This window comes from Cheilinus undulatus, linkage group 11 (assembly GCF_018320785.1).
Source record: "Cheilinus undulatus linkage group 11, ASM1832078v1, whole genome shotgun sequence".
Taxonomy (NCBI): Eukaryota; Metazoa; Chordata; class Actinopteri; order Labriformes; family Labridae; genus Cheilinus; species Cheilinus undulatus.
This window is the reverse complement of record NC_054875.1, coordinates 36,431,654-36,458,522: the sequence shown is the minus strand read 5'-3', so window position 1 is coordinate 36,458,522 and position 26,869 is coordinate 36,431,654. Positions and strand designations below refer to the sequence as shown.

The following is a 26,869-nucleotide window of genomic DNA, read 5'->3' as shown; positions in this document are numbered from 1 at the left end:
GGCCTCCAAATTACTAAAAGCCTCTTGCCATTGTATTACTACATGTTGCACACACAGGTAGGTTAAATACTGGATTTTGATTGGCCAGTTACACATAGCAACAGTCTGCCTCTTCTTAAAAGCTCTAAAAAGTTTCTGTGAAGAGCAGGTGGTTGCAATTGATGCTGCTTTTAACACAGGTTACCTGTTTTACTGAATCATTTATACATGATCAGAAACTAAATTGAAGACACAGGCACGCACAGTATACACATTTATCATGAGGAATTTATTTTTCATAGAGATGCATTGGTTTACAGTAATGGTAAATCTATATTATCTACTCTTACAAGCTCACATGGAGCAAATTCAGCAATGTTGATGTTAAAGGGGTGAAAAAGACCAACAGGTATAAAGATACTACGTTTTCTTTTGATCAAATGATTATGCCTTAAATACAAATATATCAGATCATGTTGGCAGTGAACATTTCATCTTTAAAGCAATATTTTTTGTACTTCCTCTACATTTTTTATATTTTGACAACTAAGATAGAAACATCTAATGTGGCCCCAACATAGCAAAAGGTAGCTACAAAGATGGAGGAAACGTTTCATGGTGAAGTGCTAACTATCAGTGTTCCCTTTCCTTTGGCGTCTCTGCTCATCATGGTCCTTTTGTGTACATATATATAAAAAAAAAATCATCAACAGACAATTTCATCAATGTGTTTCTGTGATTTCACTCTACTGTACAGAAAGGATTTAGAGCTAGATTAAAAACAAAAAAAAAAAATGCAGATAAATACAATGAAAATAAATTCCCTAGGAAGAGAGTGTTTGGTTACGTAGATGAAGCAGTTGTTTTTGGAATATAAAGTCACACAAAATGTGAGTGAAGCGGCCTTGCAGTGGAGAGCACAGTCAGTCAGAGAGAAGGCACGCGGTCGAAATGAAGGTTTGGCCTCTGTGGGCTACCGTTGTCTTCATCTCGGTTCATGTCCGGGCTGTGGCCGTGCTCGTCAGTGCTCTCTGGAGACTCGTACGGGTAATTCTCACATATCTCCTCGTCCTCCTGCTCCTCTTTAATGCTAGTTTCATTTCAGTAGGCAGGAAGAAAAAGCATTATCAGCTTTTGTCATCATACAGTTACATTAATCACAGCTGAGGCTGTTATAGAAAAGTGGTTTAAGCTCTGGAGCTGACACTTACAAAGCTTGTGGAGGAGACTGCGTTGCACTGCTATCACTTTGGTATCCAGAGCCGTTAGCGAGGGCTCCGTTCATCTGCTCCTGGAGAACATGAGGCAGGGAGTGCAGCGGGATGCTGCCCATCGAGGCTGGGCTGTACAGAGAGTTGGCATCTGGACAGCCACTCTGCAAAAGTGGTTAATATATTAATCACTTTATATCAACACAATAGACACAGCTGCGATTCATTTCTGATTACTAATATATAAGAACATCTCTGATTTCTGTGTAAACTGCAACAACATCTTAGTAAACACTCCATTTAAAGCTCCTCTGAGGACTTTTGTAATTAGTTGTGAAGACTGAAATTACAACTGATGCTTCTTAATGACCTAAAAGGAAAACAGGACCATGATTACAACTATACAAGTATTTGTGTGTAATTCCTGCTGGGTGGGGGTAGGTGTTAGGTAAGGCATCTGCAGACACATTTTTAAATACATTTCCACGCCAAAGACACAGGAAGTTAGAAGTCTAGGCAGTAATGCTGTATCCCAGGGTGCTTAAAAAGAGCCATGGTATCACTCTAATTGCCATCGCCTGTGTTTGACAATACTGATAACAACTCCTGTTAATGGTGTAGGCCTAATTTGCCAAACAAAAGAGCATGTCTAAAAAGGACTCGCTATTTATAGGCGCTCATACAAGGGCATCCTACAAAAGGAGGTGTCAGCACTCAAAAATGCCCTTTTAGATAGTTTTACTTCAGCAAGGCACAACGGACACGTTTCAACTTGTGGTCTTCTTCAGTGTTGTGAACACTACGTGGAAGCGCACCGTAAATACAGGAAGCATACCAAGAATAACAGGTACAACCTTCAAAATAAAAAATTTTTCAGGTTCCTGGTAGGGGCTCTACCGCACAGCTCATACAAGGGCGTCACATGATGGCAGCATACTGTGGTCTTCTTTGGAGTTAAACTGTAACCTGAACAACTTGTTGCAAGGAGATCTATAACAATATATATGGTTTAAAAATACTTTATTGCTTCTTTTTGAGCCCAGGGATGTTAACACAAATGTACTGGACACAGCTGAGTGTTCATTTAGTTAACAGTAACAGAACATACCCTTGCAATCCAGGAGCAAACAGTAATTATTTCAATTTATCTTATCTGATTTGAATCACTTGGAAACATTTCTTTACATTATTACATCCGGTCTGATAACAGTTATGGTTATATTACTTTTTATACAACTACTGAGTCATTGCACACAGAGGAAGAGGAATAAGAACAAAGGCTTATTTGATAATCTGCTCTACCGTAATTCAGTTTACCAGAAAACACTGCAACTATAAATCACTTCTAGTACCACTTTCATAAATGCATAGTGTCTTTTTTTAAGACCTGGCAAAAGGGGCATTTTCTGAAATGTTTTAAAGAAGAAAGTGCTTGGTCCAACCTTTTTATACTACTGTTAAATATGGAGTACAAGTCATCCAGAGTTATAAGGATTTTTTCAATCTACCAAAGGAAAAAAGGTTTAAATCTTCCACGTGTGCAATGATTTCTGTTTCATTCAGCAAAGTCTGCAACGTGCAGTTTTGGTGCAGCTGTGTTGCTCTTTTAGTACCATCTATTTATGGCAAATGGAGATGGTGCCGCATCTACAAACTACAGGGTGTATACAGAAAATCTGTCATCAGATTTAATACCTTTTCAAGCCCCTTTAAATGTATCATAACACACCATTGCATTTATATTTTCTAACCAGTCACTTTGGCGACACTCATGTACAATTTTGACCATAAGATAAAAATGTGACAACATAGTTTTGAAAATACAGACAGTATCTGTTACTGTAGTATGAAAATAAAGCTTCCTTTGAGATGCTAGCAGTGCTAACATTACCAGACTCTGCCAGTATTACATGAGGCAGAAGGTTCACTGCAAAGTTGCTTTTTATATTCAAAATCCGATAAAATGCTAATAAGAATTGACCCCAGCCTCAGCTTCAACACTTTCTCCTTCAACAACTACATGCAGGATTTTTCTAATACTTTTTAAAAGCCTTAATTTTTGCTAAATTGATTTATCATTTTTAAATTATTTTTACTGGCTGTTTACAGTTGAATCAGCACTTAATGGTAATGCCAACACTAAAGGTATACTTCCTGTTTTATTTGAATACACAGTTATGACCTTAAGAGGCAGAAAAGCAGTTAAAAGTGTCATCTAACCCCACTTCCAGTCTGTTGCTAGCAATGAAGTGGTCATTTGCAATGCACACTGAATGGGCTAATGTTCAATTCTGATGGGTTTGATGCAACATGTGACAGTGGCAGCTGCACAGACGTGCTGCAATGCTGCTGTATGTCTAAGTACTTTATAATGGTATGTAAGCTGCTCTGTTTATAAGCTGCAGGTAACTTTTTAGATGAAAAATAGCTATTAAATGTGCGGCATCTACACTGGATTTTACAGTAAGAGAAAAAAATGTATCACACATGCACGGGGTAAGACAGGAAGGTGATTAATCATCCTGTTTTATCTACATGGGGTGGCAAATCAGCACAACCTTAAAGTTCCTCACAGGTGTGCATAATTTATACAAATGTTGGAAAATAATGCTTGAATATCAGGTGTGTCTTACCTGAGGAGCAGACCCTGCTAAGCTCTGACGGTTCTGTGAGTTCTTCAGAAGAGATCTATCAAAAAACAAAACAAAAACTGATTAAGCATTACAGGACAAAAGTTCTAAAATAAGCTCATGAATGCTTTAACTTTGTGTCCATATCTCCTTAATGGATGATCAGATGTTAAAGATTCTGCAGCTATGCACATACACACAGCCACTGGATGCATATCTGCAGGGGCCTCTTTAGTAACACTTCAAATACAACTGCAAGCCTTAAAATGTTTTCTAGTGTTTTAAGCAGTTGTTGGAGCTAAGGTATAATAACCAGTTTAATAGCTTCAGCTGTAAAAGTGTGCATCATATCTGAAAAATCATCAGTTATCAAGTTCAAATAAGCAGCCTGGAATTGTCTACGGATGCCTGAAATCTAGGATCCGCTCTTTCAACAATGACAAAGGAACTCCGCAGGTTAATCTGCCACGTTTATCATTGTAAATGTTACACAGTGCCTTGAATGGGAAATTTGGGGGGGTGGGGCTTAACAAACAGCCGGATGCCCTTAAATTCCCGGCACAAGGAAAACTGCCAATGTAAACACTGCGCCTTCTGGTCTGTTTGTTTAATAAAATACACATAATTTAGGAGTTTGAGTCATCGTGGTATGACATGACAAAGAAATAAGAAACAATGATAAGCCGTTTTGGACCACAGGCTCACAGCTGTTTTCAGCAAGATAGAGGTCATACCGTATTTTCATGTTTGGTTTGCAGCCTGGTACATCTTAAAAAAGGAAAAAAACAACATACTGCTCCATTCTGTTCCCCGAAATGTCCTTTTGCTTGTGTCAACACGCCACATAAACACAGTGAGACTGAGCCTGAGCAGCTCTTTACTTGCTTACAGTAAACATTGTGTTTACTTATCAGGTGGAGCTTAAAGGTCAAAAATGGTAGACGTCGCCTGACGCCTGGTGATATTTGAGGCACACAGGATTCAGGCTTCATGTGTAAGGTATACTTACCCGTTACCGGCCATCTTCTGGGGCCGTCTTCTGTGAAACTCGATCTCATCTACAGTCCACACAGCTCCCTTCACATTCTCCAAACGCACAAAGCATTTATGGAGGCTGAGATTATGTCTGACGGCGTTCTGAAAGACAAATAAAACTGTTATTTCACAAACGAAGAATTGATTTACATTTTAAGAATTACTACAAAACTACAGTGGCCTGAAGGTGCAATACAAAATTACAAAACATGAAACAAATCTGCATTAACAAAAACATTTTACATTTTATAAATAAAATGTGTATATAAGAAACAAACGTTTACATTTAACAAAACACATTTACAAAAGAAAAAATATTATTTAAGTTTAAAAGAACACTTTTTCAAAAACAATACAAATTTACATTTAACAAAAACATTTACAAAAAGGAAACAAATTTAAGGAAAAAACACTTTCACAAAAGAGGAAACTATTAAAATTTGGCAAAACACTTTTGCAAAAGTTGAGACACTAAATACTTTGCCCTTTTGTAAAAATGTTTTGCAACTTGTAAATTCATCTCAGTTTGTGTAACAGTGTTTTATCAATTGTAAAAGCATTTTGTTAGGTGTTGATTTGTTTCCTCTTTTGTAAGTTTTTTTTATGTAAATTTTTATCATTTGTTGTAAAATTGTTTCGTTAAATGTAAATTTGGTAAGGCTTTGGTGAAAGTGTGTTTTATTAAATGTAAATCTGTATTGTCTTTTGTAAAAGTGTTTTTTTAGATGTAAATTTGTTGAATGTTTAGTAAAACTGTGTTTTGTTTAATGTAAATTTGTTTCATCTTTGGTAAATGTTTTTTTATGTGTATGTGTTTGGTCTTTTTTGAAAGTGTTTAATTAAATGTAAATTTGTTTTATCATTTGCAGAAGAGTTTTTGTTAAATGTAAATTTGTTTGGTCATTAGTAAAAGGGCTTTGTTAAACTTTATTGTTTCATTTTTTTAAGCATTCTGTTTCTTTCTTTTTTTTCTTTTTTTGTAAAATTGTTTGGCTGAATGTAAATTTGTTTCATCTTGTGTAAAAGTGTTTTTTAAATGTAAATTTGTTTTATCAAATGTTAAAATGTTTTCTATTAATGTGAATCTGTTTTAAGTTTTGAAGAAATGTTTCAGACGTTGTAATTTTTTATAGCACCTCTAGGCTACTCTACAAACCTGTGGATCCTACATAAATGCCATATTAATTTTTCCTTTTATATTCAAATAATCACACATTTGTTGCTTAAACAAGCTCATACCTTCCAGGTAGCTGCATTGCGCCTGAAATATGCAAAGTTTCTTGTGAACCAGTTGTAGATTTCATTTAATGTCAGCTGTTTGCGAGGTGATTCAAATATTGCCTGAAATATAAACAGAGCATGTTAGAGACAGGGAAAAGGAAACACCACAGAATACTGATCCCCTTGTGTGCACATTACCTGTCTTATAAGAGAAGCATAGGTAAATGGAGGTCGGACTTCTGTGCTCAAGTAGAACTCCTTGTTATCAATAATGTCTGCAAAGAGAAAATAACATGTAGAATAAATCTATGCAGAACTGAGTTTTATATTTGGCAGAAAAACCTAATTAAATAAAAGAAACCTGTTTCTGTGTCTTTCTTAACTTAAATTTCTGTGCATTTTCAGCTCAAAATCAGCAGAAACTTGACATTAAATGAGTGCATAATACCACTTTTACCTTGGCTCACAGAGCGGCTATACCGCCTCCGCACAGGGGTGCCAGTGAACATGCTGTTGGGAGTGAGGACTGAAGGGGATTCAGAGAGTGGCGTCAGGGGTGTGGATGGCGCCGTGGCACTCTGAGAGAGGCTCATAGGAGGAGGGCCTTTGGGCAATGTTGCCTGGGAGAAGGATACATTAGACACCAGATTCACCTGAAGGAGAGAAAAAAAAACAAAGCACTTAAGTCAGGAAAATATCAGTGTAGCTAAGAGCAAAAACAATATTTACTTTAATTGAAGGAAACAGCTAAAGCAGGTGCTTACAGGCTGAGCTGCGGGTTTGGGTTCAGAGGACTTAAGATGAGCCATCATGGCTTGCAGTCGTTCTTTGTCCTTTTTCAGCTGTGTTAGACGGGAGGACAGAAATAGAAGCTGGGTGAATTCACAGCTTGTGTAACATGATGAAATGACATTTGCTGTTGGAGCGGCTTCTTCTCTGGAATCCTAGAAAGTGTAATTATCTAAAGACATCACTTCTGTTTTTGGGTCTGGTGTGAAAACACATCACAGCTGTTAATAATGGAAAAGAATTCACTCAAACTTTTAAAGAGCTTTTCCTTTTATTTGAGTTGTTGGAAGTGGTGCTGCACAAAGCAATGGTTAAGTTATAAACAAAAAGGTAAGCAGCTGTTTCCTCTTTTATTGTTTGATTTAAAAAAGAACTATAAAACACTTGAGAATGCCACTATAAATCGACAGTGTACCTGCAGTTCCAGCTGCTGAACCACTTGCATCTGCACACGACACTGCGCTGTGCTCTTGTCGTCTAGTATGTGTTCACTGTTCAGATGTCTGCAGAAAAACATTTATAAACACGATAAACCTCTCAGAAATCATGGGTAATTTATTTAAAGGTCAAGTATTTAACTTGAGTGAAAAATACATTTCCATCCTAAATATTTCCAATATCTGTAGAATAGTGAATCACTCCACATTACACCATGTTAGAGGTATGCCAAGATTTACCACTCACTTGAGAAATGACTTAAAGTCTCCAAAGACTGTCTCACAGCCCGGCCATTTACACATGCCGTTTCCATACAGAGGATGGCTGTTCTGTGTGCTTTCATCCAGTGAGCCACTGCAAAAGGTACAAAAGTCAATCATTAATGAAATATCTCAGAGTCAGCATTTTGCTGCAGTAAAAGCACAGTGCACGAAAGACAAGTCAAAATAAGTTGCTAAAGGCACCTTTCTCTCCTCTTCAGAAGGCTGTGATGACCGTTGGTGGTGGAGAGTTGACCAGAAGACTCTCTGTTGTCTCCGCTGGCAGATAGGATGCTGCCGTTCTCACAGCCTGAATTACATGTAAACACAAAAAAATGTAAGTATTTTGATAAGGTGGTAATTTAAACTGAAAGCTGCAGTGTGGAGTGGTTATTTTGTTTAGCCTACACTCAGCCATATAGAATTATCAGTATAATATATTTAGGAATTGTTGCCACATTGCAAACTGACAGTCCCAGTAAAGTGATTAAAAAAAAATCTGTATTTTATATTTGTTGTAATACAGGCCACTGTGTTATAAACCACCAGGCCAAATTTCAGTAATGTAAAACATTTTTAAGTGTATAAATTAAACTTTAAAATAAGGCAGTAATATCTGCCCTAGGGTGTGTCGGCTGTATGGGCCAAAGCCACGCCCACTCATGAGAGAGATGATCCTTTTAAATCATTTGTCTGCTATTACATTTATAACAAGCAGACAGTTGAAAGCTAAAAAGTCTCTGATTAATTTTTAATCCTGCATTTAACGCTTCAGGCATTTCTAACATCTCATTTCTTAGTTGCTTGAAGTTATGCTTTTCTCCTGAGGTGTCTTTGTTGTTAAAATACGACTCCATTTCCTGATAGTGCTCATCAAAATAAAAAGGCTTCCATTATGATTTGCATTGTGACAGACTTGGTAGGAATAGAATGTGTCTGTCATCAGATACTTAACTAACCTTTGGCATCAAAACACTAACAGATTTAACTTTTGCTGCTTTGAGAGAGACAAAGCCACAGTCTGCTTCTTTTAATCATCCAGAACAAAAGTTGGGCTGAGCAATTAATTGAAAATCAGATTAAATTGCAATATGCCCTACAGCAATATTCAAATCGTCGAAGTTGCAACATTTCTTTAGCCTGAAATTTGTGTCGAAATACCGGTTTAAAACTTTTTTTTGCAGCAGAGATGTTATGCATTACATATGCAATCATTCAAGAGAAGCTTTTTTTTGGGATAGGCTATAAAAAACTCCTTCTTTCTTCGTTTTTGTACATTTTTCTGACTAAATATGAGGATGACATAAAAACTATCCTTCCCTTCAATACGATAATTCATATACAGTTTGTAATATGAGTCAAAATCTTCACAATTAGATACCATTTTCACGGATTTTTCAGCCCTCGATTAAAGACAAGTGAAATACTGATTACTTGATTGTGTTAAGAGACAGAAGTCTTTTTTCTGGCACAAATCTCTCTGTTATGATCATTTTAATGACCCCCAGGCCACAGTGGCTGATAGATTTGGCAAATTAACCTCAGGATGAACAGAAACACAGCATTTAGCAGGCTGCTAATTTTCAATGAAGAATTCTCACTTTACAGGGACTTTAAAACTGTACACACTGTTAAAAACAAAAGAAAGCTTCTGTACCTACAACATACTTGTCCTTCAAGTTGTCAGACAGCAATGCAGTGAGGCCTGTAACACTGTGGCATACCTGGGGCTGTTGCAGGGCTGGTGGGGAGCACAGACAGCAGGCCTTGTCTCTGCAGGTTGAGGAGGTGTTGCTGCTGCACCTGAAGGAGCTGCTGCTGGATGGCAATCTGCTGGGCTGTCAGCTGTGACAAAGTAACAACACTGTGAAAGTGAATTCTCTATTCGTTAATATGAGTACAGGTTGTTCTGAAGTATGTTTACAGTTTGATTAAGGAGTAAATAAACATTACCTGGGATTGAAAAAAACATAACAGAGATGGTAACTAAGCTAGGCCTAGGGCTTTATAACACTAAACGTCTAACTTCGATATGCTACTAGCAGTAATCACATGGTATAAATATTGTTTTCAATCACCAAAACTTGCTAGCAAACATTTGCACACTGACTAAAATGCTCAAACATATTGTCAACATTTTGAAACACATGGTATGGAAAAAGTATCAAGTATTTTAGCATCCTTAGTCAGGGACTTAGGGAGATCACACTGTACACACTTTGTAAGGTTGAAAATGTGAAGCACTGGGTGCCAGTTTAGCTAGCTGATAGAGCAGATGCCCATATACAGAAGCAAGAGTCCTGGACGCACTGGTCACAGGCCCAGATCTTGATCCTAGCATGTCTTTGTTTTGGTGCATGTCTACTCCCACTCTCTCTAACCATATTTTCTTACTTTCCAGCTGTCAAATAAAGGTAAAAAGCCTCCAAATCTACCCCAAAAAAACTGACAATGAAAAGACAAAGTGACACAATGCTCTGCCTCACTGAACAATCACAAACTCAGGGGCTACCAATCCCTTAGCTTCTGACACCAGATAATGTTAACAAACAAAGAAGGCAAAACATCTACATCAGAAGTGGTTAGCCCTGACATCACCAATTTTTTTTTATCACAATAGGGTGTTGGTAGAAACACATTCTGCCATTTTTAATGCTAGTTTGGTAGCATCCCACAAGCCTCAATCAAAAGAAATGCACTCTTTGAACAAAAAAATACAGACAATAAATTATTCAAAACACCTGCTGTCTCGAATACTCAGCTAACTGCCTGTTGTGTTTTGAACACACTAGGATAGCCAGGATTAATGATGTCATACTGTTATGGAAAAATACTTGTAAACAGCTCATATGTGACTAAACTGTAAGGTGTTATTGTCCCTTTTTTACTCATATACTTAGACACATTTGGGTCCTTGGGCAGTTTTCTGAACATGTGACACAGCTTGAATAGAAAAGCTGAAACACCTATAAAATAATTGAAAGTATTCAAAAATTAGCACCTTCCATGGTTAAAACACCTCATGTGTGATCTAAGGCTGTTAATGTTACAGCTTCAACCTTGAGTGCTATGTTTTCTGTTACTTGCACACCAAGAAGAGCCAAGAACTTGTAATGAGTTATCTTAAGAGAAGAACAGAAAACAAGAGATGTCTTCCAGGGAATATGGTTAATATAATTAGGTATTTTAACTGTAGACTACTATTTCCTGGCATGTGGCTTGACTAGCAATATTAACCCTTGTTTTGCAATTACTGATAAAATATTTGTTAGCTGATTTTAAAAAAATGCCATAGTGAAGAGAAGTTACCTCTTGACTAACAATCCCTGCATTCTTCTGCTGCAGCAGCTGCATATTTAGCTGCTCTTGCTGGTTCTTGAAGACCTCTTGAATTTGTTGCTGCAAAGATGTTGATGAAACTCAGGTTAAGTAAATAAAAACCTAATATGACATGACAAACACACTACTTTTCTATAAAATAAATTACCTGGTGTAACATGAGTGCCTTTTGCTGCTGGAGTAGGGCTTGGAGCTGCTGGGGGGTGAGGATCTGCTGCTGTGGGGTCTGCTGTAGTTGTTGTGGGGCTTCTGCTGGTGGGGTCATCATGGACAACGACACTGGAACCTGCATGATCGGAGACAAAATTTGACAGAATGGTTAAAATTTATACCACAGAAATAGAGAATAGACAAGAAAACTTTAGAAACGGTTGAGTTAAAACATTATTTTGACAGTGTAAAGCAGGCTGTCTAAAGCATGTGGAGCAAAGTGTAGAGGGGTGTCAGTCCACATTTTCCTATTTACATGGTGTGCAATCCAGTTGCAATTCCAGCATTGCGTGCAAAGAGTTTGGATTAAATGGCATGATTATACATGGGTGTTTTGGGTGTAATATGAATCAAACCAATCATGGGTTGTGTCCTATATCCCACTTGTTCCCTACTCCTTATTTCCTATAGGCTATAGTGAGTTATCCATAGTTGACTATATAGTGCCCTCGTCAGCATAATAAAAAAAAAAAAATCAGACACTACGACTTAACAATAGCATCATCACTGTCTCACAATCAAAATATGTAGCCACAATGGCTCATAGATATCAACAACAACAGCAGGATATTGAAACCAATGGTTGAATTTCACTGAAAATGGAAACTAAGTGTATTTTCACATACAATTGTAAAATTAAAAATTAATAAAAAGCTCAGAGATTTTAGGAAATAAGAAAACATTTTCATGCTGTATTTCATTTATCTATGCATACAGGCTATGGCCCCATACCTGTAGTTATCACTAGTAGAAAATGCTACTTTGTTGTAAATCTTTACAGCTTATTAAGACCATGCTTTTGAGTAAAAAAAGTGCCTCAAAATAAGAAGCCCTCCTTGCGTTGAACAGTGATGCATGATGGTAAATAGTGCTAACCATCAGTTCTTCACTACGTACACAATGCATTGTGGGATACAATGAGTGCACCACATGGTATAAAGATGGTCACTCAGATGCCCTATTCACTGTATAATGTACTGTAGTGAATATGGTGTGATTCTGAATGCAGCTAGAGTGTGAGCTCTAATTCCCTTTAAGATCAGGGTGCTGCTGCCAGCCGGCACGTTGGTATTTACATGGCTGATTTTCATTCTGTAACGGAACAAACTCCAGCTGGCAGTTTAGAACTTCTCACCTTTCACTGTGCCACTGAATTTACAAAACACACAAGATACTGTAAGAAATATGCTGATGCTAAGATTCAAGCTATATTTCACAAAAGCATTCCTACAACATCAGAAACAATCAAAATTTGTAGTGAAAACAACGCCCCCGTATAGCAATTACAATTTAACATGCAATTTTTTAAGTTCCCCATTTTATGCATTGCTCAACAAACAAGCAATAAATTGATCTATATAATCATCAACGTCTCATTGCATACATCTCATTGCATATTCAATATGAACTGTTGTATTGAAGGGAATGATGATTTTATGTCCCTCTAATTTTTATAAGAAAAAAACAAACATAACATAGAAAGTAGGATTATTTGCAGACTATTACAGAAAAAATGGATACTTTAATGTTTGCATGATGTGTAGAGCATAATATCTCTATGTCAAAAAATGTACTGAACTGGTATTTGGAATATTGCAACTTCTGCAATTTGAAAATTGCAGTAGGACGTAGTGTGATTTAATCCAATCTTTTCTACATTTCAGTGAGTTGCCCAGCCCTGGTGAAAACTTCGCTGCCAGGGGGCTCTCAACCAAAACAATAACATTATGGCAACAACAGACAGGTGCCGCCAGTTCCACACATCTACGCTGTTTACTTCTTATTTAAACTGAGGACTCTGTCCAATAAAAATGGAACTTCATACAGCGTTTTTACTAAACAAAATACTGGCTTTTTGTTTTAATTTATAAATTTCTCATAACGAGGGAGAAATGCATTTAAAAGTGCACTTCCAAATTCAAGCTGGAAGTGCTCCCAGAACGTGCACGTGCTCTGGGATTCAGGATGTGCATGAGCTTTGGCAACACTTTCAGCGTGAACACGGAAGTGCACTTATAAATGCATTTCTCCCCATTACAAGAATTTTTTTCAATCAAACTTTAAGCTTAGTAAATACGCCCTATGAGGTGCCGCTTTATTCAACACAGTCCTCAATTCAAAACAAGAAGTAGTATTGGGATGTAGGCTGTGGAGGTGGATGGTACTGAGCAGTGCAAGTCTCATCTCACTGGAAATGCAGAGTGTGGGGGATTCCATGGAGGTGAGTTGAGGCAATTGAACTTGCAACTGAAAACAAGCCATGTCTCAGAACAAATATGAATTTCTCAGCCTTTCAAAACTTCAGGAAATATTTAAGATACTGTAAGACCTCACTTTATATAACATAGGAATGGTCACCTTTAATAAACAGATATTTCAATGCAAAAATTCTACACATTGTATCTTATAAAAAAAGGCAAATGCATCATATCAAAAAGAAGTATGCTGCACACGTGGTCACCTTGCACCAGGTGTACGCAAAGCCTGTAACAAAACTCTTGAGAAGTAAAAATTCCAATATAACAGCCTAAAAGAAAATTACCTGACAGGTAGTCTGTTCTGTAACTTTATGTGCACTGAAGCCTCTCACTACACAGACTTCTTTCAAGTGCAGACAATCTGTTTATTTACTATTTACATGTCGATAAGGATCAGGATCTCTTTAATCAGCCCGCAGGATTAAAAGACAGAGCTTTTCTCCTGCAGTAACCTCACTTTGGGCAAAGACATTTATAATCAACAGAGTTCCAGAGTTGAATATCTGAAAGACAAAGGCCTCAGAACAAATAGTTGTCCTTTGACAGCAGTATGCTGTGATAAAAAAAGACCCACTCTTAAATCTAACAGTGCATGCTTGAATCCAAAATAATTTCACCAAAAGTTCAACTAAAACAGAAACTGAAATAAACATGTCTAAATATGTTAACACAGCTGCACAGTCGGCTATTTGTGACATTCAAACACAGAGAGAGAGATTATGCATTCTCTCTCTGCTCTCTCACTGAAATGAGACATCTGAAGTTGAAGAAAAACACTTTCAGGTTGCAGTGTCAAATTAAACACACCTGATGATCTATGCTAGCCCGTTTAACATGATAGTAAGGAGCATTAGAGCAAAGCTGACTAATCTTGATTGTGTTTCTACACTCATGAAAAATGGAAAAATACAGCCTGGCAAAGATGTATGAAACAGCAAAACAACAAATGCAGTAATTCATGTTCAAAAATGTCAGCTAATCAGGTTATATCAGTGCATGTCAACACATTATCCAATTTCCCTTAATTTTCTGCTAAATTGTGTTCATGTATTTGTAGTTAGTGTACTTTAGACTCTTGTGCATGGTCCATGACTTGTTATGGAGCCTGATATACACACAACACAATGTCTAACCTGTTCCTATGTACAGCTTTGAGTTAAAAATTATAGATTAATCACTATTGATTCATCTGACTCTTGTTTTCTTTATTTACTTTCTTTCTTTGTAAAATGTTAGAAGATATATGATAGTGTAACAGCTATGCTTGAATCTTAACATTTAAAACCACATCATAAATAAATAGAGGAGAAGATGGTGAAACCAGGGCTCATGATGAATCTGATTTATTTAAAAATTCATTTTTGTTGTTTAGGATGAGTTTTTAAATAGTAAATCTAGATTTTCTGAACTTTCTATGTCACTCTCCCTGGGCTCCAGTTGTTCAAACCCTCCCCCCTTGTTTACTTGTTTACTGGCTACAGAGACACTCACAACAACAACATGGCTGCCAACAGAGTCTGTCCTCATAAAAAGGCAGCTTCAGTGTTCATGTAAACAACTCTCCCTCTCTTCTGAAACTACATAAAAACAAGTTCACAGCTCAGACTTAGAAGGAAAAATCTGATTGTTTTGTTAAATTCTATTGGTAAAATAAAAGAAAAACTTGTTCTGAGTTATTTTTGTCACTTGTGGGGGCTTTTTCCAGAATGAGAAATGGTTAAAAACCTAAACTGAATTTTGTATGAAAAACTGAGGTGTTATTTTTAGGCCATTAGTGTTTATTTTGTCAACTAAAACTATGCCTTAAAATGTTAGTTGCCTGTGCATCCATCTATTTTCTACGCTGCTTATCCCACTTGACTTGCAAAGGGCCAATCTGAGCTGTTATTGGGGCAGGGTACACCCTAGACTGGTCACCAGTCAACCACAGGGCTGTGACTAGACTATAGCTCTATTCGCACGGGATTAGTATTACAAAGGGACCTCTGGTCATTTGTAATAATCATGCTGTGTTTTTAATCCTGCGTGAATCAACCATGTCTGTAATGTGCAGAGTAAAAATTCCAGGACTAATTACCTACAATATTTCAGCGCACACACAAGTCCACAGGTGACACTAATCCGGTGTGAATATATCTCTGTAATTTAGGGCGGTAAATGTGATTTTTTAAAGCCCAGTGCAGCCTATTCTGATTGAAAAAATAATAATAGAGGCTGTATAGGACACTGTCAATAAGGTTTTGACTAATTTAGGTTATCACTAGTGCTTTGCGTTAAGTTAATTAGAGCCAGAGCACTGACAGTGCGAGAGCCCTATTGTTTTCGCTGGCGCTTTCCTTTTTGTGTCACCTTGCGCATTTTTGGGGAATTAGACATGCACCAATTTGTGTGAAAATTGGCGTGCGCCTTAAATGTGAGAAAATGAGAGGTTGATATGGGTTTCAAAAACTGTGGTCATGAAATGTCTCAATAGTGCCACCTTTAGTGTTTCTATGGAACACTGTCAAAAGGCAGTGAAATTTATGAAATTTGGTGTGTAGATGCGTCTTAGGGAGATCTACAAAAAACCCCAGCGGGACCATGTTTCTACCTCCAACAGGAAATCCATCACTCTGAATAAATTAGCCCAAAATGAGGTGTTTTTGGCCTGTTCCAGGGGTCAAACTTGATCGTCCTAGTTCCAGTTAATATTTCAAAAAATGACTTATTTTATTTACTTGCATGGTCATTTAATCTTTACTGTCCAAATGTATGTGTGCGTCACACAAAGCACTTCTGCTTGACCCCTTTGCTTCCATTTACAAGTGCCTGATCTTGTATCAGTATCATTTAGCTGTATATTTAATGCATAACACAGCTTATGATTTGAAATGTGTCGCTCAACATTCAGCAGTTAGGCTGCAACATCTGATCTGCGTGAGGACGGCTGTTGTTGGTGTGTAGCGATCCAAAATTAATAGAGTGCAGTGCAAAATCCACAGCATCAACGGCATAAAAACCATTCAAATGACATGAGCGTTTCATATTTAACGTTGTCTCGCTCTCTCATGGATAAATAGGAGGGATGCTCAACTAGCTTCCTCTTCCTCTGCTATCTGATTAGCTGTAGATACACACAGGTGACGTACACAACCACGATGTATTATGGAAGAATTAGGAGAGATTGCTCACTATTACACTGGTCACAGACAGCTTTCTACATGTCTAAAAATTTCATATACACATATACATATAAAGAGTGACAGAAACACTTTAGCACATGTTGTCTGTGGGAAACTAGTTAACAACATGTATAGGACACAGGAAGACGTCACCTGCAGAACCTGATGTGCACAACATTTTTTAAATGGACTTTAGAAATAAAAATTCACTGTGTGCTTCCATTGCTGCAGCCATGCTGCACCTTCATGTTTTCCTTTAAAATGCCAGTGAACTCCGGTACACTACAGACTTTTCTTATCCCCTGTGAATGCACCTCATCAAAAACTGATGTCAGGGGGCAAATCACAAATTATCATACATCCACCGGTAATTCTAATCTAATCTAATCTAATAGTACTTACAGCTGGCTAAAACAGATCTTTGATGATAAAATTCTGATTAAAAGAAGGTTTAGATTTTGTAAAGGACACTGAACTGTTAGAGCTAGGCTAGCTGACATTCAAAATCAGTTCTACTTCTCCACTGGGCATATAAAGTATGTCAGTGTTTGCTTCAGTGTATTTCAAAGTAATTAAGGTATAGTGATATATAGTGATAGTGAATCAATGTGAGTGTTTTACATTTATATTATTTTTACAATTTGGCTGAATAGATTAGTAAAAAGAAACTATTTGTTTAAAACTGAAAAAGGATTAGATTTACAAAAGCTAACAAAATTTACAGGGCAGGACACTAAACTTCCCTAAAGAAAAAATTTGCTGATTTGCAGTTGGTCAACTTATCAATTTCGTTTTTTTTTATACATTGTGGTGTTACTCAACAATTAAACTTTTGGGAAGTGTTTTCCCCTTTTACTGTCTTTAACAGTAAATCTTATAATTTTTATCCTGTTGCTTAAAATAACCCTAATTGCCTTCTTTTTCTCTTATTTTTTGTCCTTTTGTTTGAGTTTCTTTTGTTATTGTTTTCATTCTGTTCATGCTGTTCTTGTTTGTCTTTGTAAACTTCATTTTATGAAGTGTTATTTAATAAAAGATTCTATTCTTGTTTTTTCTATCCATCAAAAAATGACTGCAGTACCACAAAAGCCTCTTCCTCATGTTTAAAAAATTAAATCGTAGCCTCTTGCATTTCTGCTTATTTGTTATTCTCAGTTCACTGGTCAATCTAGTGAGCTGAACTTGGCTCCACTGCCACTGCAGCTAAAAATGAACCAAACAAAAACAACCCCATTGGATGTCTTAAGGGAATTAGAGCTCCATCAAAACAACAACAACAACCAGTCTCATGAAAACAACAACAACAACATCCTCTGCTAGGCATAAAGCAATTACTGCCCCCCCCCCCCCTTCCACTGTCAAGCCCCACAGCTCAGGGGATGTTTACAGTAAACATAAACAGAGTAATCAAAATTGCAGAGAGAAATAAATAATGAATAAAAAAGCATACAGGGCCTGTTTATGAAAACAGAACTTGAGATTCGTATTTTAATTAAGGTCTGAACCACAAACAAACATTTCTCTCCGAGGCAGAGTCTGTTTTGAATCGGGTAAACAAACTGACAGTGAATTTCACACAGGCTTTGGGCTAACAATAACAGACGACTGCCTCCTAGTTTGTCCTTTCTTATGAAATTCAATGCTGCAGAGGTGGCCACCAAAGCAATGCAAACAGGTCTATCCCACAAACAGAGCCAGTTGGCCCCTCTATTTTTCTGTGGACACCATCAACACAACAACAGCCTTTGACTAATCCCTGTTGCCATGGCAGCCAGCAAGTCCAAACATCTTCTGTTGTTGTTATTGTTGAAAGTCATACCAGTGAGAAACTGAGTGTAAACACAGATCTGTTCCCGCAAGACTGGTCTTGTGAACTTTGAGATGACTGACAGCGAGTAGGAACGCTGAAAACCTGCAGAAAAACAAACACTATGTGCTTTCTTTTATGAGATTTATTTCTAAAACGCCCCGGTGGGTGTGGTACGAGAAAGACTGACATTTGCAAAAATATTTGGTTATAAACTCAACTGGTGGTTTAATAAGATGAGGTCCAAAAATATAACATTACAGGACTGCAGTAAAGTGACTTCACTCCCATTAGCACATACATTTTAACTAAGAAAAAAAAATCCCAATTAAAACATTCAAAATACCTTGGTATTATAATCTAACTAAACAAATACAGATAGTTAAACAAACCTGAGAGTCTCCATTGAAAGTATGCGGCTGGCTGCTGTAAAAACAAATGGTGCTCGGCAGAGAGGTTTTGCCTGAAAGTCTAACTGAGCCTCACTAACCTACATGATGTGAGCATAAACAAAACTAACAATATAACACTGATCCCTCCGCCCAGCAGGAGCTGTGCTCTCCCTCCCCTTCTAAACCTCAGTACAAACCTCCCCCATCCCTGTGCTCCCCCTCAGCATAAATATAAAACACTGCAGTTTGGAGGCACTGAGATAGTCAAAGTGAGAGCTTCATGGACACCTTTACAGATAAATAAACTAAACATTGTTATGTAGCAGTGTGCTGTTGGTCCATTATTTTCATCTACCTAAGCCCACACGAAGAGATGTGATGTTTGATAACCACAGCAGCTGGACATCACCTCAAATGTAGCATAGTGATTCACACATCAGCTCATTTAAAAGGGTTGCATCAGCTGCAACAAATGTTTGTAGCGTTGAGGACAAGTATTTCAAATATGCTGCTCAGTATGGTTGTAAGAAAGATGGAAAGTGTCCCTGAACAGCAAAAACAAACTTTTATGAATACATAATTAGCTTCAGAGCTTTCTGATGCATCAAACAAACTTTACAGTATCATAAATTACATCTTTCCTATTTGACACACAAAAAAGCAAAGCAAAGTAGATAGTATCCACTGGTTCACCTGCATTCAAGTTCTCAACCCTCTGAGACCTAAGCTATTTTTAACAATTCTGTCTCACTTGGACTTACCGTCTTAAAAAATTTGTAAAACATCAATCTGTAGTGCACAGTCTAGCTCTAAACATCCTTTTTTTCCAGACAAACTGGGCTTTAAGACGATTTGTGCTGCAGTACTGCCACCTGAATTTTAAAAATGCTATAAGACTAAAGAGACAAAAGAAAAAAATAAATGGAAATTAAAACTTGTAGATTTTTGTGCAAACTTGTTCTCCCATTTCAGTGCCAAAAAGTCTCCAAAATATTCACATATTAACAAAAGAAGTCCTTCTGCTTTTTTTTATATTGGCTGATTATGAGCCATTATTTAAAGCACTTCCTGTCTGCAGTGGCACAGAGGGACATGTCACAGGCTCTTTGTCTCTTTTTCTCTCAATTATGAGCCGCTCAGGCCCTCTCCTCCAGTTTCTCAGCGTATACACATGTTCTGTTTGACAAAGTGATAGAACAGCCTGCCATTGGTTGTCACAGCCCATGTGGCATCTGTTTTGGGAACTCAACATGGTGGCTAATGCTGAGCTAGCGGAAGAAATGATCAAAAAATTGATTAAAAATGATCGTTCAATATCGGAGTTACTGGCGTGGATTTAGGCTGCGTGTCTATAGTCGGCTATTTTTGCTCTGGCAGTGGTCAGGACCAAAATTCCGGAGGGATTCTTGCCAGCGCTTATTGTTGCTAGCTATGTTACAGAACAGGAATCCCACATTACTTCGTGGAATCTGTAACATTGTTTTAACATAGCTCTCATTTTTCTGTATTTCAAGGAAATTTCACACAGAAGACATGAAGACGATGTAAATAAGTCCTATCCTATCACAGGCAGCAGCTGCAGACCTCAAAACTACCCTCGAAAAAGAAGAAAAAAGACAAGTCAGATCGATTTCTCTTCCACTATTGTCAGACGTTTCAGCTGAGAGTGCTTTAAGTGCATTGACAAAAACAGTTGATGCTGTGGGCCTTTTTCCGCCCAGGGCGCTAAGCACTCAGAATGCTGGACTACATAGGTTTTTAATTTAAAAAAAAGCACCACCAGCGCTAAAAATGCCGACTACAGACACAGACCCTAAATCTTTAAAGACCCTGGAAAGTCACCCAGAACAGCAAAACAGAGGGCTTCCAGAGGAAAAAAAGGAAGTGGCTACGATTTCTTGTCGTATACGTCTGTCTCAGAGGGTTAATTCAGAAAAGTCAGAGAAGTAAAACATGTCTATCCAAGAGCCAGAATATCCAAAATGATGACCTTCTTGCATTTTATTACATAAAAAGATACTAAATAATTTGATTTTTAGCACATTTTCTTTGAATGGTATGCTCTCAGTGCATCATAGAATCCATTTCATTCAGAGAAGTTAAGCATAGACAAATATGTTTAAATAGAAATGTAACGATAAATTATTTTAAAAAGTCACTGAATTTATATTTTTGTTTTAAAACGAATGAATTATCTTGTCAATAAATTGTGAAATAAGAATATGTTTTTAATTTCAGGCCCATGTGACATTTTTCAAGCGGCTTGTTTTTAACACCAAAAGTTCAAAGTACAAAGATATCCTGATATTATCCTACAAGAGATAAAAAATAGAAGAAAATCTTCATGATTGCAAAGATGGAGCAAGGTACAAGGTAGGTACTCAGATGGAAAATCAGCTTTCATCACGGTTGTAGATTAATTTCTGCTGCACTACATCTCATTGATCGGGCAAATCAATAAAGTCCAAAAGCCTCACTGTACCATATCATAGAGAGTATGCAAAGGCTTTTCTAATATCGCCACATTTGTGAGAAATAAATGAGGCTTTCTAAACTAATACTGATGTGGTGCATGAATGCAGCTGGAAATGACTGACCCTGGGTGCCTCTGGAGGAGGAGTCTGGCTGCTCCTCAGTCGACTCTCATGTTCAGTGTTGTTCCCGTTCTCTGTGTGACTTGCTGGAATGGTGCGGCTTGTTGGTTCTGACCCAGACTCATGCATCTGGACTTCACTGACCTGAGAGAGGAAATGAGTATTAATGAAAACATCTGCATGAATGAGAACAGAAAGAAATGCAAGTAGCACAGTTGCAGAAAAACAAATTTCAGGGTGTATTGGCCTTAGAAGGTTACCAATCCATTCTGCTAGGAAAAAAGTTAACAAGCTGTAATAGTATCTGAAAAGACCTTATTATGTCAAGGAAGTTTACTTGTGCTGAAAGTAAAAAGCAACAGGACTAAAAGTTAAGATCTACCCAGTTACAGCTCTAAGGTCCAAGACAAACATTCTCTTCTAAGAGTGAGAGAGGAACATGCTAGGTCTATTTGTTGAATAAGCGAGTGCTGCCATGACTACTGTAAACACAGGGGCCCTGGGTCCGTGTTTATGTGCAAACATATCTTCCTTCTGGAACAATTTACCATTAACCAGGTGGTGCGATAAACGGCCGTGGCAGGTAGTACAATGCACAAGTAGGCTTTTATGTATACAGCTTGGGAGTGTTTGAGTCAAAGGCTTGGCAGCATAAACAAAAGTAAATAAAAGTAGGCAAACAAATAATGTGAGCAGATGGAAACCTACACTGCAGGCCTAAAATGAATCAGACCACATCGCCTCCAGGATAATATAATTATGTTTCGGGTTACTCAACTATCAAATTCACAAGCTGAAACCAATCAGCAAAGCCTCAAGAACATTTAAGCAACATCTGTAAGATTATCTGATCAGATTATGTCCTCTCAGACAAACTCTTCGCTGAAACAGAAGAAGAAAAAACAATAAAAGATGAAAAAGCACTGCCTTCTGTTGAACTTATACATGACTACAAATGGAAAGTTACGTCTAGGTGTAGCAACAAATTCATATGCGAGTCATATCTCAGATTGGTAAAACTGATGTAATTCTTGCAATCCCAAACTAAACCCTATCTTATCAAAACAGGTTTCCACTCTGTTTACTTCTGCTTTCAGGATCAGGATTAGATCTGCAGACAAAAGGCAGTGTGTTTCCTGTAGACATTTTTGAAGATGGCAGGGGTGATTTTGGATGTAAGATCCAGGACGACTGACTCGTGCAGTATATTCTCCCTGACACATTACTTTAAAGTGCATTTTACAACAGAATTATCATACTAGAACAGTTGCGCTGCAGTGGATTTTTTAAGGTGAAACTTGGGAAAGCAGAACAGAGTGAATTTGTTCTTTATTTAAAGTATTCTCACCACAGGGGCAACTCTCCAGCAGTGGGGGCCACCCCTCTTCAAAGAATGTAAAGGAAACCCTGCAAAGAGGCCTTTCCTTAAGAAAGGGTAAACAATATACACCCGCGCCTAAGGTTTCCAATGACTAAGTAGAGAAATTTAAATCATGAAATCCCCTTGAGCAAAGCCATTTACATTTCAATCAGTGATGTTTAAATTGTGGGTAACAACTGGCTAAGAGCACTGCTTATAAATCATTAGATTCTACATAGCTTGGAATTACCATAATAAAGACCACCTACAATAAAAAAAATCAACAATGAATTATCATCAAGATTTAATGGGCAAACGTGTATCACACATCCAACAGCACATCACCACTGTTATTTAGGCTCCGCCGATATCCAGACATGGATATTACCTGGATAAAACCCTTATTTAGTTTGTGAAACCGTCAGAATTTTTTATCTTCCACTGATCGGCCAATGCAATCACTCGAAATCTAGATCTATTTCTGTGCAGATAGGTTGGATTTACACTGTCATTATCCTTTTTCCTATTTCAGTAAAGAACATGTGGCAGAATAAGGGAGCTGCTTTCATATTGTCCTCACTATTCGACAATACCATCCACTGCCGACAACACCACCCGTCATCAACACCTTAAATGTTATACTTTTAAATAACTAATGAATGTCATCTATAACCGTTAATTCGTTTTAGTTGTGTATAAAAATATATGTGGTTAATTTGGCATAATGTGATATGAATGGAATCGATATCCGTTAACAGCAACCATTGCGGTCTCACGTTGGTGTGGATGAGTAGAGCTCTTCCTAACGGTAGGTATCAGCACGGACGACATATGACGTTTTAAAGTTGCTGCTTTAACAAAGCAAGTGCGATTTGATTGTAAGTATATTGTAAGCTACACGGGGAATCATCTTCTGACCATCCTTTCGGGTGGTATTCAAACAGTAACGTTTCAACAAAAGCTAGCCTGCTCTAATGCTGCTAGCAGGTGAGGAACGTTTCTCTCCCTTTTTCGTTCTGCCACCCGGTAAAAGCAGAATGAATCCACGGTTGAAATCAATATTCATTAAACGAGTGTCCGCGTTATGTTTAATAAACGTGTACTCACCGAAATATGTGGGAGCGGACAGTCTTCAGAGTCGGGGTGGTGTCTAGAGAATGAACCTCGGAACAGCACCAATGCCTTCCTTGGTAGCGAGCTAGCCACAAGTTGCTAACAGTGGGCGTGGCTAATGTAAAAGTAAACAATGGTGACGTCACGTCCACACGAGAGACTGTTACAGACCACGGACTGCATTAAAGGCTTTAATTTATAACTCAGCGACAGAGAAAGTCTCTGCATTATCGTACGTTTAGAAAATAAAACAATTTATGGCTTGCATACTGAATTATATGCACTATTTACAACAAAATATGTCAATCTAGATTCGCTCAGAGTTCTAACTCTAGAGTAATCAAGCTGTTAATATACAGGTTCGTCTCAAACAATTTGGACATCACAATAAAGTTTATCTAGGCTTATTCAAGAAGTGAAATTTCCTTATATTTTTGAGCCATCTTATACAAAGTGAAGAATTTCATGGGTTTCTTTGGGGGGTTTGTTTTAATATTGATTATTACAGCTTACAGCTCACCAAAATCTAAAATCCACTGTCTCAACATATCAGAATAACACAAACGATGTAAACAAGATTTCTGTCAAATAGCCACAGAGAAGCCCTTATATCCTGGTTAATGATATACAAACACAATTTCTCTCTCCAAAGATCTTAAATCTGGAACAATAGACATTGGAGATAACAAAAAAACTAAACATTATTTCTGATAATTGGGTTGAAAATGTTATTTTGTTTGTAGTACAGTTACTAAATGAAAACAGACTTTTGTACACTTACTCTGAATTTCCCAAGAAATATAAATTTGCGATTGTCTTCACTGCAATACTTTCATGACTATAACTTGACTGTGAAGGGTGGTGAGGAGAACTCACATTATATATATTCGATCTCATAGAAGGTGGCCTGCAGTTAACAAGCAAAAAAATAATAAAAAAAATAAATAAAAAATCTTAGGAATTAAAACCTGAGCTCCCCAAGCAAATCTTTTCAAAATTCGAAATCTGAAAACATTTCACGGAAGTCTGGATGTTTAAATGAAAAATATTGTGTTACAAACAAAATTAAAGAGGTTGTATTTGAAATCATGCACTTAATTTATCCAACTAACCAGACTATTGCAAGATTTAGAGATGTGGACAGATTTTCCTTTTTTTGTAATAGGAACTAGAAACTATCTGCCACTTATTCTTAGAGTGTCTCCATATCCATTAATTTTGGTTAGATGCGGAGCAACTTTCTGAGACATTAACTGGCTCTAAGGTTCAGTTGAAAGAAAAGGATCTATTGTTTTCATCAAAATTAAGATGTACAAGAATAAAAAAACAAAGAAACAGAAAAATTGATTTATTGATACTATATGTGAAAAATTATATCCATAGATGTAAAAGGACTCAAACAGTTTTGAAAATACAACAGCTTAGAACTGACATAGATTATTACATAAGCTTACAGAATAAAATAGCAAAAAAAAATGACAGTTATGATTCCTGAAATATTTGGTCTAAATCATTAATACCCTATGTATGTATGCATATATGTAAATATGTAAATTTTTTTATTGATTTATATACACAAGTGAAATGTTGTTGCTATGGTGATAGGGCAATGCCTGTATTTATATCTTCAGCACTCAAAATGTCCTTTATAGTGGTTTTTATTCAAGGCAGCAAGGCACAACGGACGCGTTTCGACTTAGTCTTCCTCAGACTAAGTCGAAACGCGTCCATTGTGCCTTGCTGCCTTGAAAAAAACCACTATAAAGGACAATTTGAGTGCTGACACTTCTCTAACTTTAGTAAGTCTTTTGTCTGGCACCTTTTAAAAAAGTTTTTAAAAAGTTTTTGTGCTTGGAGGGTGCTCTTATTTTTGCTTTTTAGTTAACTTTATTTATATCTTCACCTTCCCTTGTTACTAAAGAGAAAAAGACCAGAGACTGCATTAAAAACTTAAGTTTATAATTCAGAGAGAAAGGCAGAGAAAGCCATCGCGTTATCATAATTATAGAAATTAAAAAAAAAAAAAAAACCAATGAATGGCTTGTTTGCTGAATTATATGCACAATTCACAACATAAGTATGGCAATTTCAAGACACTTAGAGATGTAACTCTGGGTAATTCAACTGGTAATATATAAAACTAAATTTTGTAACTGAAAGATGAACTGGTAAAATTGAATGACCCAGATAACACTGAAAATCTCTACATTGATATTGATGAGGTTGCACTTTAGGACATCACAAATTGATAGACAATTAGAGCTACATGATTGTTTCAGTTTCCCTTAAAAAAATCTGAAAATATCAGTATTTTCACAATCAGGCTTTAAATCTATTGAATTTTGAAACATTGCATCAAATCATGCCCTTAAAGTAAAATTCAAAATCCCCTCTGCCCATTACTCAATGGTATGAATGAATCGCCTGAATTTGTATTTTATTCATACAAGAACACTGACAGTGGAAATAAACTCACCTTTTCCTACTTAATGTGGGTTTTTTATAAAATACAGCTTTCAGGTCGATGCTTCCTTTCAACCACAAGAGGGACACATTTTTCCTTCTGGCAGTCATAAAATGGTGGCTTCACTCCTGAAGTAATGCAAGCCTATCATCTCTGCATCATAAGTCTGTTTCAAATCAGGCCTTTTTAGAGCCTCAGTTGTCCCAATGGCTATTAGATAAAACATGGTCATCTTTTTTTGCAAATTGAGCTTTATTGTTTGAAAAATGTGCCCATTTTAATTCAATGTAACACACAAAGATATTACAGCGAATCATATTTGTTCAAAAGAAAAAAATCCTAAACTGAAAATTCAAGCAGTACTTGGAATCTAAAGGGCTATCTTTCTGTTATCATTGTACTTAGGTTTAACACAAAGGAACAAGTTCGCCCATAATAGGGGATTAAGGAGATAGCTTTCTGTGACCCAGTCAAATTAGAGGCCTGTGAGGTCAGGAAAATCATGGTCCAACTTAAAGGTAAGCTGAGATAACCACATTTTTTTGAATAACTTAAATAAGAACGACTTTTTTCAAAGCAACAAGAAATTAATTTTATTTATGTATGCT

The 26,869-nt window shown here is 37.0% G+C and overlaps 1 protein-coding gene across 1 annotated transcript; it reads right to left on the bottom strand.

Annotated features, from left to right (window-relative positions):
- Positions 1 to 247: 247 nt before the first annotated feature.
- On the bottom strand, positions 248 to 23,879 carry LOC121517985 (forkhead box protein P1-B-like). The gene is made up of 16 exons (XM_041800127.1): positions 23,792 to 23,879; positions 21,328 to 21,468; positions 11,051 to 11,188; positions 10,873 to 10,962; positions 9,288 to 9,408; positions 7,768 to 7,873; positions 7,550 to 7,657; positions 7,281 to 7,368; positions 6,841 to 6,918; positions 6,534 to 6,729; positions 6,275 to 6,351; positions 6,095 to 6,196; positions 4,830 to 4,957; positions 3,824 to 3,878; positions 1,191 to 1,354; positions 248 to 1,069 (listed from the first exon to the last, which is right to left on the bottom strand). The coding sequence occupies exons 2-16, from the start codon at positions 21,451 to 21,453 to the stop codon at positions 907 to 909; spliced, it is 1,740 nt and encodes a 579-aa protein (XP_041656061.1). The 5' UTR covers positions 21,454 to 21,468; positions 23,792 to 23,879; the 3' UTR covers positions 248 to 906.
- Positions 23,880 to 26,869: the final 2,990 nt, after the last annotated feature.

Bases quoted from the DNA above. Each gene is read 5' to 3' on its own strand.
- LOC121517985 (XM_041800127.1), bottom strand. From the start codon at position 21,453: ATGCATGAGTCTGGGTCAGAACCAACAAGCCGCACCATTCCAGCAAGT. The intron at 10,963-11,050 runs GTAATTTATTTT...ACATCTTTGCAG, and splicing joins AGGCACTCATGTTACACCAG to CAACAAATTCAAGAGGTCTT. The intron at 1,070-1,190 runs GTAAGTGTCAGC...AAATGAAACTAG, and splicing joins CAGTCTCCTCCACAAGCTTT to CATTAAAGAGGAGCAGGAGG.